Here is a 16,213-nt window from a genome sequence, read left to right on the forward strand (position 1 = left end):
CGCATCGACCTCCCCCACAAATAATGTAGCTGTAACGCCGCCAAAGAAATCGCCAAACGACTACATCTTTGGCAAGTATATTGGCGAAGGCAGCTTCAGCAATGTGTACCTCGCTGTGGATGTGCATACGAAGCGTGAATATGCAAGTAAGTGTGAAAATACAGAAAAAAAAAACAAAATACATATTTATTTACTTAAAATCTAAATCTTATATTAAAATCGTATGTACATATATATGTGCGTACACTTGTGTTGAAAATCATTGCTACAAATATCGCCAGCGATAATGCTCAATGCGATTGTCAGTGGAACAAAGTAATGAAACCAAGGCACATAAATACTTATGTACATACATATGTGTAACATGTAAAAAAATAAGTAATTTTAAGCAGCAAATCGTGAATGGGATTGTTCCATCTCCACTAGGGTTGCCAACCGTACTATAACATATACTATTGAAAGAAATATTCTTTAAAATAAAAGGTCATACTGAGTTTATTAATTGAACCACAGATCAAAAATTGCTACATTTTTAAAAAATACTTAGAAAGAATGAACAAATTTACTTAAACTTATTTCGTTCCTGCTCCTCTATACCTGCAACTTCGGCATTCACATAAAGGGTTTTTTCTGTTATGAATGTCAAATGTCGAGATGAGAGAAACAAAGCGACTACCTCACCAATAAAAATTAACTTTTGATTTATATTAATTTAAATATTTCAAAGAAATATAAAGAGGAAATGCATAAGAAAGAAAAAAGATGTACACTTAAAAAGCGTTTTGATTTTTTCTTTTTTAAATATAATACTATATTTATTTGAAATGTACTATATTTTTTCAGATTTTTTTTGAAAAAGTACTATAAATTTCTTAGAAAATGTTGGCAACCCTAATCTCCACAACGCTTGTGTTCGCTCGTTTATTTGCGCCTGGCGCCAGCAAAGCGGGTGCTATACAGCAGCAATAAACAACACCTCAAGCAGTCAACCGAGATGAAATGCCAAAATTGACAAAAACAAGCAAACAACAAACAACTGCAGTGGGACGTATGTATGTACATAATTATGCAGTGTGAAGAGCAAGAAGGGGAGATTAATATACTCGCGCGCTGATCTGGCTCTAGCACCAGCCCGAGCTCTGGCACTGACTCCAGCCCGTAGCTGCCGGCTAGTTACTCACATTAATACATACGGGCGCTAGTTAGGTCAATTAGTGAGGAATGTGGCTAGTTGAGCTGTTGTTAGAAGCAGCTCACAGCTTCAGGCAAGCAAACGAAGCGCGGGCAGCAAGCACCTGACTCCAAGTGCTAATTTCTGTTATTGTCCGCTAAACAACCAACCAACCACAAAACAATCAGCTGTGACTATATATGTATGTATGTATGTGTTTCTAGATATGATAAATGCAACAGTGGCATTAACAAGTTGTTGGCCTTCTAGAGATTTGCACCCGAGGCTGGGGCGCACAACTCATAACTAATTCGCCAGCAACAACAGCACCATCACCATCACCATTGCCAGCGCGTACAGACAGCTTTCAAACGATCGCGCTGCAATTCGCATGTGACTAATTGTGAAATTAAAATAAGCGCTTGTTCACGATGAAGCGGAAAAATTTAGACGGCTGTTACTTAATGGGGAGGAGTAGCTAATACATACATATGTATAGGTATTTATATGTACATACATACTATGTACGTCGTTTTGATCTAATTTGTTTGCTGTTGTTTATGGGTATCGCAAATCAGCGCCTGTCGCGGCGCTTTCAAGTCAGCAATCGTCAGCAATTTTGCTTGCTTGTATTTCTCAAAAACAAATTCGACAAATCTTATCCTAATCTATAAAGAAAGTTCCCCTGCTCCCTGCTTAGAGCTTATGCACCATCTCTTGTGTTGTCTGCTCTTTGTTTTCGCGCTGGGTTTCCCCATTGACGTTTGCAGTGATGGGCGCGCGCACGCACGGCTAAAAGCAGCTGAGCGGTCACGAAACGCTGAGCAAAACACGCGAATTGCTGTTGTGGGTACATATGTACATATGTGCGTATTTACATATTTACCTGCTGCTAAGCTATTTACAGCGTTTTTATGATTTTACAACAATCAAACGCGCCCAGTTATTGTTTTGTTTATTTCTCTCTCCGCTTTGTTGTTGTTATCTGAGTTTAAGTGCTATTTTTTTGTTTTTTCTTGATTTCTGCTGTTTGTGTTGTTGTAATTTCGTGATGGCTGGCGTCTTTTTTAACATTTAGTGCCCGTAAACAGTGTAAGCAGCCCGGAGTCAATCGAAAGTTAACAATGAATATGAAAAACAAAGCTCCGCCGCCGCGTAGCTGATTGAATTTGAGTGACTGTTAAACGAACTGGCTGGATTTTGGTCTGTTCGCCGTCGTCCAATGCGTTTTGGTGCGGTGTGCGGGGCATTGACGTCGCTAATCGTGCCAATTTCGATTGAGTTTTTGCGATAGGCAATCATCATCAGAGTGTTTACTTTGCTGTTTTTAATACATACATATGTATGTATATATGTATGTATATCGCTATTTTTCAATTTTTTTTTAATTTTTGGTATTTATGGCATTAGAAAGTGGGATACTAAATGACTATGGCTGCGCTAGTTGCTTTCCTCCACTCAGCCGGTGGTTTCTATTAGCGAATGCGTATTAAGTAAGCCTACATTTCCGATAGCAATTTGATTTTATAATTGCGAAACTTGATAAAGCAGCGAGTTATTTTGTTTGTCGCATTTTGCCACCCACCTTTCCGCGCTGCCTTTTGGGAGGCATCTTTGCGCCCGCCGCATACACATGTATGTGTGTATGTAGTGCGAGTATTACGTGGTAAATAAATTGTTTTGTTTGGCGCTTTTACTGCAGCTGTTGTTGTGAAGAAATAAATTTGTTTACTTCAATCAACGCACGGCACGAGAAAAATAGCCAGTCAGTCAACCAGCCAGCTGCGTGTGGCGGCGGGTGACTCTGGCAATCGAGTGGAGAAGGAGCACTGCAATAATAGGCTGACAAGTGCTAGGCTTGTCATTCGCTGGCATGCGAAGAAAGTGATGGCGGCGTAGATGCTACGATAACATAAAAAGCGCTATGTTTATACATATACATATATGTACTTATATACTTACCAGAATTGTAAACACAATAACAATGTCAAAGTACAGATCTGTTATCAAATCGTAAGCAGCTCGTAATTATCTCTGGTGCATTCACACATGCATAGAAACAAACTCATAGCATTTACATATGCACTGGCGGCAGAAATAATGGACTCGTCGTACTTTTAAGAACTTTGGCTATATTTATTTAGTTTATTTTATGTTTAATATTTTTTTTTTATAAATCCTAGGTAGTTATGCAACAAACATCATATAAATCTGCTTTTCAAACTTTGAAAAAAAAAAATTATAAAAAGTCGACAAATTTTCACCAAAGCCTAGCATCGTCTACAATTAAAAAAAAAAATTGTCAAAAATCAACGGTATCTTCTAGCCACTTGAAACTTACACTTTATTATACTAAAATTGAGCTACAAAACTGCATACCAAAAATGTTTCTAAAGATTCTTAATAAAAATTAAAAAATTTGGTGAAAATTTGTTGAATTTTTATAATTTTTTTATATAGTTTGAAAAGGAGATGTATATGGTGTTTGTTGGATAGCTAGCCAGGCTTTTATAAAAATAAATATTAAACATAAAATAAACCATGGAATAATAACCAAAAATTCCCAAAAATAAGGCGAGTTTCTTCAATACAAAGTATGTTCGACAATTTTTTTTTTTTTGTATGGAAGAAAATAATAACCGTCAGCAAAATAAAAAAATTGTCAAAAATCATTGCGATTTTTTAGCAACTTTATCTTGAACTCTGTTATACTAAAATTGAATGCATACGTAGAATTTTTCTAAAAATCTGATTTGAAAGTTGCAAATTCGTACGCAAGTTTATTTCTCGCAACGCTTGCAAAATTTTTTATTATAATTTTTTTCGCAAATTTATTTATACAAATATTATTCATACTACAACAGAAAACATACATAAAAATAAAATCTCTAAACATTCTGAAAAACTCAGCAAAATTCAATTATCTGTGCCAATATTTTTATCCGCCGCTGTATGTACGAAAAAAAAATGTCGACACGTGTAGGCGATAAATTTTATGTTTTTTTTTTATTACATTTTATTTACTCTCACACCACTTGTTGTACCTTTCCGTCTCTCATTCGCTCTTTAGCGCGAATATTCAATGCTATTTTTTTCGACTCCACTATATTTTTGATTTTGAATGTGTCCGTTGCTCTTAATTGTCGTTCTTACAGTAATGTTCATTGTCAATAAATTTAGTGAACCTACTTACTGTTTCGTCATTACATTACATTGACCCCATACCGCCTGTCATCGCACGTGTGTCCGTATACAGAGTTGCTTCATTCATACCTGGCTGGCTTGGCCCCATTTTCGTTGTGTTTTTCCGATTGTTTTTTTAATTGTCAAGTATTCACAGTGTTATTATTCTTGACACACGCTTAGCTTTATTTGCCCCGAATTTTGGACGTTATGAGCTTGCAATAGCAGCGAACCTGAGTTTATAGCGTTGGCTGGGGTATGTATTTGGTTTTATTACATACATATGTATATTATTCAGAAGTTCAAGTGCAAGTTACCAGAAATATTTGGTGTCCAAAAAGGTTATTTTCGTTATAAAACTAAAAACTGATTGAACAGTTTTAAAAGTTGGTGCGATCTCCATGAAGTTTCCTACCCAATAAATACTTAGCAACACCCTTGTGCCGCTCTGCTCTTACTTCCTCCAGCACAGTGCCCTGCTTTTCAGCTATGAATATTTTCGTCAGACCGTCTATTCGACTTTTCGGGCTTGCTTAGAATGGGGAAGTGTAATTTTTTTTCTGGTCATTTTAATAGAGTCGGTGGCTTACGTGCCGTAATGCAAGTACGGACTAAGTAAAAGCTTTGAACTCGATTTTTTATTACTTTTGTACAATTCCACTCGCGCAAGTTTTTATGTACGGATTTCATCTGCTATGTACATTAAGCCGGATCACGACATATGAAAGAAAAAATGTTTAGCGTGTGTCTCAGTTTTATTTAAACATTTATGACGAGTGAAAATTTTGGGTGTAAAAAATCGCGTTTTTTGCCATTACTTTGTTATTTTATATCCGATTTTTTAAATCTTTATGTCGCAGGAAAGGTCTCGCTCAGGACTACAATTGGCCATTAAACACTTGGCTTTCAAAACCGTTTTAATTTATACCTTCTCTAATTTTGGAATTACCATCTCTAAATTTTTATTTTTATACTATAAATCTAAATTTCTCAAAAAACGATGACGACCTTGCTAAAAAAGGTTAGGCTATATTCAATTATACTCCTGAACGAGGCCTTTTCGGTGACATCAAAATTAAAAAAAAAATCGGATAGCAAATAAGATGGTTATAGCAAAACGTTAGATTTAGCGAGTGCATAAAATAAATGTTTACTCCCAACATTTTTTCTCGACATAAGTATTCAAATAAAACTCGCTAACCATTTTTTTGTGATACGCCTTAATGTACATAGACACAAATGTTTGTAAATATTCCTCTTTTATTTTGCTTTCGTCAAAGCATACATTTTCATTCATTCCTCTTCGTCACTACTTCGAGTTCTTTGCAATGCTTTCGAAGTCGTTTGTTTGTCGTAATGGCCAGAATGCCGTCGAATTCTACAACTCTCAAGCTTATGCAGGGAGAACTGGTTTAAAATAGTCAAAGGTTGAATTAAAAAATATGTGCATACATACTTCGTACATTATACATACATACATACATACATACATATGTTGTACATGCATACCCTGCAGTCAAATTTAGAGACAGTCTGGCAAAGCGCTAGTTCCGAACTAAATATTTCTGAACTATATATCCATCGCCGTGTAAAATGTGTGTACAGTTGAATGCATTGCTTGGGTATGGAACTTGAACTAGTACTGTCGGCAAAAGGTCCAGTTCTACGCTAATTCCGAGCTAGTCAGATTTTCTGCAGGGTACATACATACATACATAATAGGTTTGTATGTGTGGTAAGTGTGTGGAGTTTGCCAAAAATAGCCAACAAGTTTTGCTGCCTCTGGCTGGCTGCATGTGCGTCATGGTGGGGCGTTGCGGGCTCTTCCTTTAGCTCTCAACGGCAGGCAGGCAGGCACATGTGCGCATTTTTCGATAGTTTATGTGACAAGTAAATAAAAATTACATTATTTCTTTATTTTCAATACATTCATCGCATTCATTTCATCTGCTGTGATTTATTTATTTGCCGCAGCTCTCGCCATTTGCTGCTTCAGCTGCTGGTCTGACGCACGAAATTCTTCTCGATTTGAAATGTCACGCTGCCGTTTGATAACAGCAAGCCAATGCGCGCAGGGTTGTTTGTCTTGAACGCCTCCATTAATGCCATTGCACTGCTGTTGCTGCTGCTACTGCCTGCCGCCCTGCACTGAATAAAGGTTTATCAGTGTACAATTTTATTAGCTAAATATTTATTTTATTAGTAAAACATTTCATTCAGTTTTAAATTCATACTTGAACTGCGCAATAGCATTGATACCAACCAAATCAAAAAAACCACAGCGACCAGTTGCATGACGTACTCCGATGACGACAACTAACTACAGCGACAGCGCCGCGCCGGTGGCGCTTAGATGGAACAGTATGCGCGGAAAGCAGCTGACTGACGTTGGCATTTACTGACGTCCATCGGGCCCACATGCTCGCAAATTTTTTTTTTTTTGTCACATGATAAGCCTTTCGACTTCAAGACGAACGCAAGTAGATAATCGTTAGCTGGGCATGTGCGTCTGCATGCGTAGCTGTCGAATATGTAGACGCACAATTGGCTTACGCAGAAATGAGCCAAATATTAAATGTTCAACGGAAAAATCGCAAACAAATTGTTACCCACAAATATATATGTATGTACAAAGAATTGGCTGTCGAACTGGCTTGGTATTTCTATAAATATATCCTTAATGCAATTTTTTTCCATGCACTCGTGTTATCTCTATCGCTCGCTGCCTGCAACACGTGTTTCCTCTTTGGCTCTACCTCTTCCATCCACGCTGGTTCTTTATTCTTCAGTTGCATTCGAATGCAATGCTTTTTCCCGCCATTTTACCATAGACTACGTTCACAAACCGGTAAAGGCACACACACACACGGAGCCATGCATACAAATCTTTGTATGTATGTATGCACAAGAATGCTGTTTCGCTTTGTTTTTTTTTACATCCATTTCGCCTCTCCTCCCGTTCGACACTTAATTTTCTATTTTCGTTCAAGTGCATTCCAAACAGTCTGTGGACTCTGATCCGTCTGCTGCAGTCCAACGTGCTTACTTACACATTTATCTACCACGGCTAGCCCGTAGCCTATGCCGTTTGCGTTTTGTTTCATTCTGGTTGTGTTGACTCAGCAGCTACGCCGTCTGCTCGTCTTGTGTGTGTGTGTCTTTGTAAGTCATCGGACGGACCGCCCTCTGTTCTAAGTGGTGCCCCCTTGCAGCTGGTCTGCAAGCATTTCTGAGAAATTCCAAATGAATCTGCATTATTTTATTTTACCCACTTTCTGAAGTCTGCGCTTCGTGTGTGTTTTATTTTCACTTCCAAAAATTTGAAAACGTTTCTCCTACCGAAATGTTTTTAATCCGATTTTGTTTCGTTTACTTATCTAAATTGCTTTTACAAGAAATAAAGTGGTGTTTTAAAATTCATCAATGCGTCCGTCCGACGGGCATTTGTGTCATGCAGTCATGCGTCAATGAGATTGGACGGCGCGGCGCGCTTGTTCGAGAGGGAATTGATGTACCGTACCGACAGCAGTAGCGACTGTACGCTTTGTATTTGCTTTTTGTTGCTTCTGCTTTTGCGATGATGTTTGTTGCTTCGAATGCGTTGGCAAGATCCCCTCCAGGGGCGCTAGTTTTCTTCGTTGCTTGCTTGAGTTTTTTTTTTTTTATTTTTTTTTTGTTGTCATACATTGCACTTTTATCCAAAAATACGGCACTCAACTGAGCTTGGAAAGCGCACGGTGCTGGTGCTGGCTGGGAACTTCAGCTCGATCGATCCATTGATTTATCGCTCGCCAGCCGTTGTCTTGCGCCGGCGTTAAACGATTTTTATTTCTTTCGCAGTGCCTTTGCCAGAACATGGCTATGTACATATATGTCCGTCCATACTGCACAAATTTTTTTCGTCCCCGATTTTGAGTCGCATTGCCATTCAACTTGTTTATGAAACTCGATACAGGCGTTTTTCGAACTTTGTCCCTTACCAACGAATTTCCATTCTCAATTTGGGTCATTAACCTTCGATGTCGCATTAAAACTGCCCGCGTCCGTGTGTGGTTATGTTTTGCTCGGTTGCTTTATGGAATCTTCATTGCTGCTGCTGTTTTTTTTTTTTTGGTTTTTGTTTTGCTGTGCTGTCTTTTATTTTTCAGCAGTGTCCTTTTGACGTTTTCATTAGTTGTGACTTTTTTTCGCCTCGAGCGATCGTAGCGGCAGACCCTGACTGCTGATCTTACCGTTCGGTTGCATTTAGTGTTGCGTACATATATACATACACACCTACAAACATACATATATATGTACGTAAGTCGTCTGGTCGCGTTTTAAGGACATCGGAAGAGGTCGTTCGCCTCCGTCCAGCGATCATTTTTGTACCTAGCCAGTTGTGCCATTTTGCTTTTCCCTCTCCCACAACTTCGCCGCTGCGCTGTATCTATCCCATGTCTGGAGTGCGGCACGCAGTGCTGTCAATTAACGTTTTTGTCTTAACCTTTGGTTTAGCGGCCAACAGCTGCTGCCAGCGAGTAGAACGACAGCTGTTTCAGCAGCTCGGGTCCGTATTGTCCAAGGCCTCGTCTGTTGGATGCATTCAGTAGATGGCGCTTTGCTTCTTCCTTCCTTCGTTGGTTTGGTTGGTTCGTTGCTTCGTACTCCATAATTTATAATTTTTTCGTTTACTACGATAGCAACAAAAAGTGTGTACAGACCAGACATCAATAAAAGTTGTTGTTTTGTTATACCCTTCGATATCAGCAAAATAACCTTCGGTTCTGAGTTCACGATCGAAGCAAAGCAAAACGGAACGCGACAACAGCAACGGCAAAAGCGAAGCGGTGTTTAGGCATTAACAAAAAATCCTTTGCGTGCAGTCAATATGGCGCCCAAAGGGCAATAAACTCAGCAGCGGGTGTGCGAAGCAAAGCCACCAGGCAAGCAGTAAATGCTTGTCGAGCGATAACAAAAATGAAGAAACGAAAACGAAGTTAACAAACAGAAACACTATGAGTCACTTTCAGGGTTGCCACTGACGAAAAAAAATATGTACTTGGGTACCAACCACTTGAAAAAAATCTGCCAAATCTGGAAAATATCTACCAATCAATTTTTTGGTTATTTTAATAAAAACTATAGATTTGTTTCTTTTTTTTTGAGTTATTGCAATAAAAATATTTTTTTTTTTATTAAAGAACTTTTTATTTAACCAATGATATGATACTTGAGATCATAGTAATCTCCTTCAACCAAAAGCGAAAATGATGAAACTAAAGGTAACGACGAAACTTCCTCATTTTTTGAAAAACTACTATTATAGACAAATACAAAGTCTCAAAAAAACCGACTTTTATTTTTTTTTTTTAATTTTTACAATGTTTTTCAAGTTATTTTTTTGTACTTTTTTTAAGAATTTGTTTAACCAAAATCATAAAAATCAGGAATTAAAGCTACATATATACCAACTTTTAGAGGAATTCAATAAATTTGCGCCAAAAGTTTCGAACTTTTTTCTCTGGATTTTTGAAACATTTTTGGGTACACGTTTTACTGCCCATTGAAAAATTTTCGTAGATTAAAATTTTTATTTTTTGCCACCGGACTTTTGTGCTTTTCCCTTTTTAATTTAACAATTGCCATTAGAATTGATTTTTAAATATTTTTTTTGAACAATCATAGTCTACAATTACATGCTTGTTATTTTTTTATTTTTTTTTTTGGTTTTTGGCCAAACTCAGGATAAAAGAGAATATAAAGACAACTACGAAAAAGAAAAGTTTTAAAGTGCACACAAAATACTTTAACAAAATTCTACCAAAATGACAACAAATTTACCTTTTTACGAACCCAAATTTTTCCTACTAATTTTGGTAATAATTTCCCAAAGCGGCAATCCTGGTCACTTCGTTGGCAGAGTTTTGATGATTTTCGGCGATGGGCGATTAATGGAAGAGGCGACGCATGCGAAGGATCGAGAGAGTAGGACGAAAATGAAGTGCGGGGTTTAGTTAGTAGGAGGTAGGTAAACAAGGCGCTTTCGACTCGTGGCTGGCGTCTGCAGATACATATGTACGTATGTATGAAAGGGGGCAAGAAATGTGAGTAGTGCGTGCTTCCGTGCATTCTCACCTCACTAAAATATGGCTCTTTGGGCTAAAAATAAATTTTGTCAGCCTTTTCCGCAGTTGTCTGGTGTGTGTGCGCAATACTTGCGTGAAGTAGGCCACATTGGCGCGCTGATGTAAATAACACGATGATGTGTCACTAAGAGTCGCGAGCATGAAATGCCATTTTTTTTCTCAGTTGTTGTTGCATTTTAAATATGCCACATTTATCTTGAATTGTTGGCGAATGACTGGCGCCTTTTGACCGCAAAGTAAGCCCAGCGCCACCGATCGACCAACCAATTCGCCGGCAGACTGTCGGAGGGGCCAGGTGACAGCGCTGCAGCGTAGGTAGAAGGCAGGCAGCCTGCAGCTGCTAATTTGCTTCTTCGGCTAATCTTTTGAATATTTGACGCAGCTGCAACGGCAGTGGAAGTTCCGAGGATGCAAAGTTGTAGCCAATAGAAAATTTTTTTTTTTGTAGCCTACGCAGCCACAGTTTTCCCATTTCGTCAGCTGACGATACACTCACCCCCAGTTGGATGGACTTTTCTTTTTTTACATACAAAGTAAGAACTTATACGTACTTTTTCTTTTACTTTTTATACAACTCTCAGCAGACTTCTTGTAACTACATAATTTTATTTATATCCCCCACAGTAGTGGGGATAATTTTCGATGTCATATGTTAAGTGGTGAATTCCCCCTCCCCAACCATATATCACACAAGTGAACAGAGTTAAGCAAGTTATGCGCATACATAATTAGAAAGAAAAAAAATAAAAATAAAAAATTAGCTTTCTTGTGTTGTCCCCTTTCTCCATCGCTATTAAATAATAGATAGAGGCAATAGATTTGCTTAGGTAGGTAGCCCTTGACAGCTGCCCAGACAGTTACTAATTATTTGGTAGAGTGTATGGGCCTGGCCTGCATTACCATCGAGACCACGAAAGCTCACATTTGTCACGTTTGTTGAAAATCTCGTTGTGGGTTTTTACTTTAATATTTGGCCCGATATTTCAGCATGAAACGACGACAGCTGTTTATAGTTTACATTTTTCCGCTTCGGTCATGGCGTTTTCTTTGGAATGGGAAGTGGGCCGCTAAATGTTCAAAAGTCAGAGTAGCTCAGCATACTAGACGGAAAAGCGGAAAATAAGCAATTAATATGAAAAACTCTGCCAACCGTAAAACAATCTTACTCGGGAAAACTGTTGGCAGTCCTTCCCCAAGCGCTAAGGCAAAATAAATTATGTGCCAATTTTCTTTTCCCTGCGCTGATTACCATCTATCTATCGCAGCTTGGTAGCTTTTTATTATTTAACAGCTTGGGTGAGTGAGCGCAACTAGCATTGTCGTCGTTAAATTGCTGCTTGACGCGAGCGAAGTTTTGCTTCGATGATTTACGGCCAGAACTTGAAGGCTGCTCACCACGTCGCCTGACTCTGAGTTCCGTTTGAAGCCATTGCTTCAGCGCGGCGGTAGTTGTGCCTGCCTGTTGTGTGGTCGACGGACCGGACCACCTACTCGCTGCAAATTAGTCAATTGCTACCTGCAGCTAATTAGCGGGAATATTCATTACCCCTGCAGAGCTTCAGACAACAAGAAAAACATAATACGACAGTACATACATTCTTTTGTGACCATTCCCAGCTTGGAGTGAGATATGCGCACCAATGGGACTAGCCCTGATTTTCGTGCAATTCTTTAAATGCCTGTCCTGGGTAACAAACATACACACACGCACACACACACGCGCGCACACCTAGTATTTGAACTCATTCACTCACATTCCCTGTACTTTGCTGCGATCGGCGATATCATCGACGTTTTATCTTTCCTCGGCTGCTGTACTTAAAACTTGTTGCACAGTGTTTTAAAATGTTGTAACTTAAGGTTAAAAATAAACTTAAAAATACTTTGCTAGTCAGTTTGCAACCTCTCAACTGGCTCTTTTATGGCGTCTATTGAACCAGCTGGGGTCTTATCAGCATTTTCAGCTTACGAGCATCCGTTCATTCAACCTCTCCGCCTTCCACCTATTCGTATGTTTACGTGGTTCGTTATTTGTGGAGTAAGGTGGCGGCGGCGGCGGCGGATGTCTTTTCCTTTACACATACACGCACACACACACCTACTGTAGCGCGCCATCATCACCGGTGAATGCTTTGCGATTTATGTGGCTGTAACTTGGACTTGGGGCTCAGTTCTTGTTTATAGTTTGCTGGCTTATTGGCCATCGCCGCTGCCACTGCTGTTGCTGTTGCAAGTTGAATGGCATTATTTCTAGCAGAAGCGGCTGCTGTTGTTGCTTAACATCCCGCAGAGTGCAATGCGCGTGCGCGACCAAAAGTTGTCGGATTGCATTCCATTGCGAATGACAGCCAGCGTCTTGATTTTATTGCTCTTCAGTTTGCTGTTCTTCTTGTTTCTGTTTCTGTTTCGGTTCAGGCTAATGCTGATGCTGATGCTGTGGCAGCGAGATTCTGTTGGAGCTGGGAACTTGCACACCTCTCGGTTGGTTGCCTACCATCTCAGCTCTTCATGTGTGTGTGTGTGTTGGAGAATGCCATAAATTGGCGCGAATTCTGTGGAGGGCATTCTCCCCACTTTGCAGTTATTTGAATTCGCCTACTCTCTGCAGCAACTCCAGCGCGGGCTTACTGGATGGTATGCATGTACATATGTATGTAGTTCCAATTCGCTAAGGCGGTAAAAAAATTAGCAAAATATTTACAAAATTTCTGGCTTGGACGACGGGCGTGCGAGCGTGAATTTTTCCACTGGCTACGTACGCAAACTTTTTGTTTGTTGCCTTTGGCACTTATTTTCGCATAAGTCAAAATCGCAGAGTGCAAATAACCTCGATAAAGGCGGCGCTCCTTTTTTATTTTTTTCTTTCTTTTTTCAACTGGCAATACGCAAGTAAATGGAAATATTGTAATACAAGCGACCGCGACCGACCGCGCGCCAGCAATTGTGTATTTTATTGGTATCGGTCAGCACAAAAAAAAACTGCAATCGAAAAAGACATTCGCTTGCCTTGCCTGCCACCCGACATCAGGTCCCTCGCCCCAGCATTTCCCTTTATAGGTTTCCCACTTTTGGCCTCTGGCGGACGGTCGTGCGCTGCAAATATTTGCTGATTTTGTTTTGTATGCGCAAGCGGTTGCATCATTGGCCTTTTACCGTTGTACAGCCAGTCGCGCGTTTTCCGTTTTTTTTTTATTAAAATTTGGCTTTTTGCGAGTTCTGCGTGCATTTCATACATATGCTTTTGTTTGTTTTGTTGGCGTGCGCATTTATTTTTTACCCACAACAAGACATTTTTGACACTGATATCTGATGTTTGTATGTATGTATGTATCTGGTGACATGCTGATATGTAGATTTTTTGCTGCTATTGCAAGCCACGCGCCAACTCTGCATTCTAGCACTAGGCCAATGGCCTATATTTTCGCCTACTACAATGCGCGCCAGAGTCGCCGTCGTCAAGTGGCGTGGCGTGGCGTGGCGTGGCGGTCGGCGCTGGTGACGTGCGCGCGCACTGATAGCTTGCAGTAGGAGCCATGCACCGAGGCTTTTCACGCGCTTTTCAGTTCACAATTTGGCATATCATCCCACCTGCGCTCGTCCGCGCTTCACATTTGCTTATCAACAACAGCTTGTTGTCATATACATATGTATGTATGTGTGTAAATTTTGTTTTCTTAAACCAACACAGAGCTTTGGCTAACATACTAGGAGTTCAAGGTTGCTCGGTATAATCTGGTTTGTCGTTCATTAACCGCATCGCAGGCTGCCTGCCTGACTGTTTGTTGACTGCTCGCTTCTGCAAGTTATCGTTGCTTGCACTTTGTGTGTACGTATGTATGTATGAGCGCTAGCGAACGCTACACACTCATAAAGCAGCTAGCTAGCCGGTTGGCCGGCCTGAAAAAGTCATGGCACCGCACCACACCGCACCGTCTCGGTACACATCCAACTTCTCCGTGTACACACAAAGAATATTAAAACCGCTCCTACATAATTTTGGTAACGGTGGCGGCGGTGAGCAGGGTTGGCAGTTCGATGGAATTAAACTAAACGGCAAAGCCGCCGCCTTTTTTGCAAAAAAAAAAAAACGAAATACACACGGAATAAAAAAAAATTTTACTTAAATTTGGGGAAATAAAAAATAAAATTCAAAACAAATACCTACTTATAAAAAAAAAACCACAACAACAAAAGCGACCATAAAAAATGAGTGCAAAACAGCAAAAGCAAAATGCCAAAAAAGCGAAGAGTGCGAACCCTGACTGGCGCGGCGAGCTCCAGCAGTTTTCGAAATTAACGAAGCGTTGCTTTTGCGCTCTCAATTTTCGGTGTGGTGTTCTTCCGGAGATCGAGCTGATAGTGGTTAGCAAAAACTTTGTCGTCCAGGGGAGTTGTACACAAAAGTAAGAAAAGGCTGCAAGCTGCCTACTGGGCAAGGGATTAAAACGCTGAAGCCGAACTCTGACTATGACTAGAGTCTAGGTATAAAAATATGTATTGAATATTGAGAAATTAATTATCTTTCAAATTGCCGCTTTTCCGCTCCAAAATATGTTATGAATGAATTTTTTTAACTCGTGCTTGCTCCCGAAACTATAAAAAGCTGACAAGAAATACATTTTATTAAAAAATTGCATAGATGCACCACGAATTCTCGTACACGCACCTCACGCACACACATACACATACACTCGCAGATGTCGTCATGCACTTTCCTGCCTGCTACATACATACATACATATGTACATATTGTTGTCCCCAACACAATTGAGTGACATTTCCGCTGAACGCATTCTTGGGCGATGACATGTTTCGCCACAACAACAAAGATGCGCGCCTAGCAAACAGCGAGCAAGCGATGTACAATGTGATAGCACCGAATTAACAACAGCAAAAAAAAAAAACAATCAACTTAAATAAATAACAATTTCGCAGAAAAATTAACAATTGAAATTTTTGTTGCGCATCTTTTCGAGTTATTTTGTGTACAGATTTGGTGGGTGGGAGGCATTCAAAATAGTGAATATTTATTTGAAATTCTTTATATTCTGAGCTGTTTTTTTTTTTGTTTTTTTTTGCAGTCGTATACCGTTAATCGTTTTTCAAAGTCAAATTAAATACTAAAAAAACTAAGAAAAAAAAAGCAAACAAATATGTAGAAGGGCTGCCAAGCTGACTTCTCCACCAGTTGGAAGTACTTCAGCTGCAGCGGCTTTGAAACATTTCTGGCTCATCCACCGGTGGGCGGGCGAGCAGCCAAATCAATCGTCGGGCGCGTCGTCGTCGTCGGTTGTTTACACAGCCTCAGATTCCCAGCAGAAACACAATTGGCAATCAGCGACGACGACACGGTCATCAACAACAACAACCACTCATGCGGCCTAGACACAACAAACAAACCGAAATAAACTAACATTCGGAATGCTTAAAAATAAACAGTATTTTTTTTATTTATCTGTCGCCTCGATGTCGTCGCTATTGACTGGGGCGAGTAGTATCTATACAATATTCAGATTTATTTTTTCAATTGATTTTTTTTTATTTTTTTATTATTTATTCTTATCTGCGCGAGCGAATCGGCGATCTGCTGTTGTTTATTGTGGTTGAGCAAAATGGCAAAAAATCAGTTAAACAATATATTTTTTTTTGTTCTTTATTTATTTATTTATTTTTTTTCTAATACAAATGCGCACACGGTGAGTGGTGTGATTTGGACAAGCAGACCCCCCCC

At 39.6% G+C, this 16,213-nt stretch overlaps 1 protein-coding gene across 5 annotated transcripts in view; it reads left to right on the plus strand.

Annotated features, from left to right (window-relative positions):
- The window catches only part of LOC118748022 (3-phosphoinositide-dependent protein kinase 1), a 66,224-nt gene that overhangs the window by 42,447 nt on the left and 7,564 nt on the right, over window positions 1-16,213 (plus strand). For 4 of the 5 annotated variants that reach the window (XM_036482298.1, XM_036482297.1, XM_036482300.1 and 1 more), the window contains one exon: window positions 21-146. In XM_036482298.1, the coding sequence (XP_036338191.1) occupies window positions 21-146 (126 nt within the window). Of the gene's footprint in view, window positions 147-16,213 lie in introns of all 5 variants that reach the window. The other variant, XM_036482301.1, reaches the window with a different exon arrangement.

Source organism: Rhagoletis pomonella, unplaced genomic scaffold (assembly GCF_013731165.1).
Source record: "Rhagoletis pomonella isolate Grant_MI unplaced genomic scaffold, Rhpom_1.0 Rhpom_scaffold_00012, whole genome shotgun sequence".
In the NCBI taxonomy this organism is placed as follows: domain Eukaryota; kingdom Metazoa; phylum Arthropoda; class Insecta; order Diptera; family Tephritidae; genus Rhagoletis; species Rhagoletis pomonella.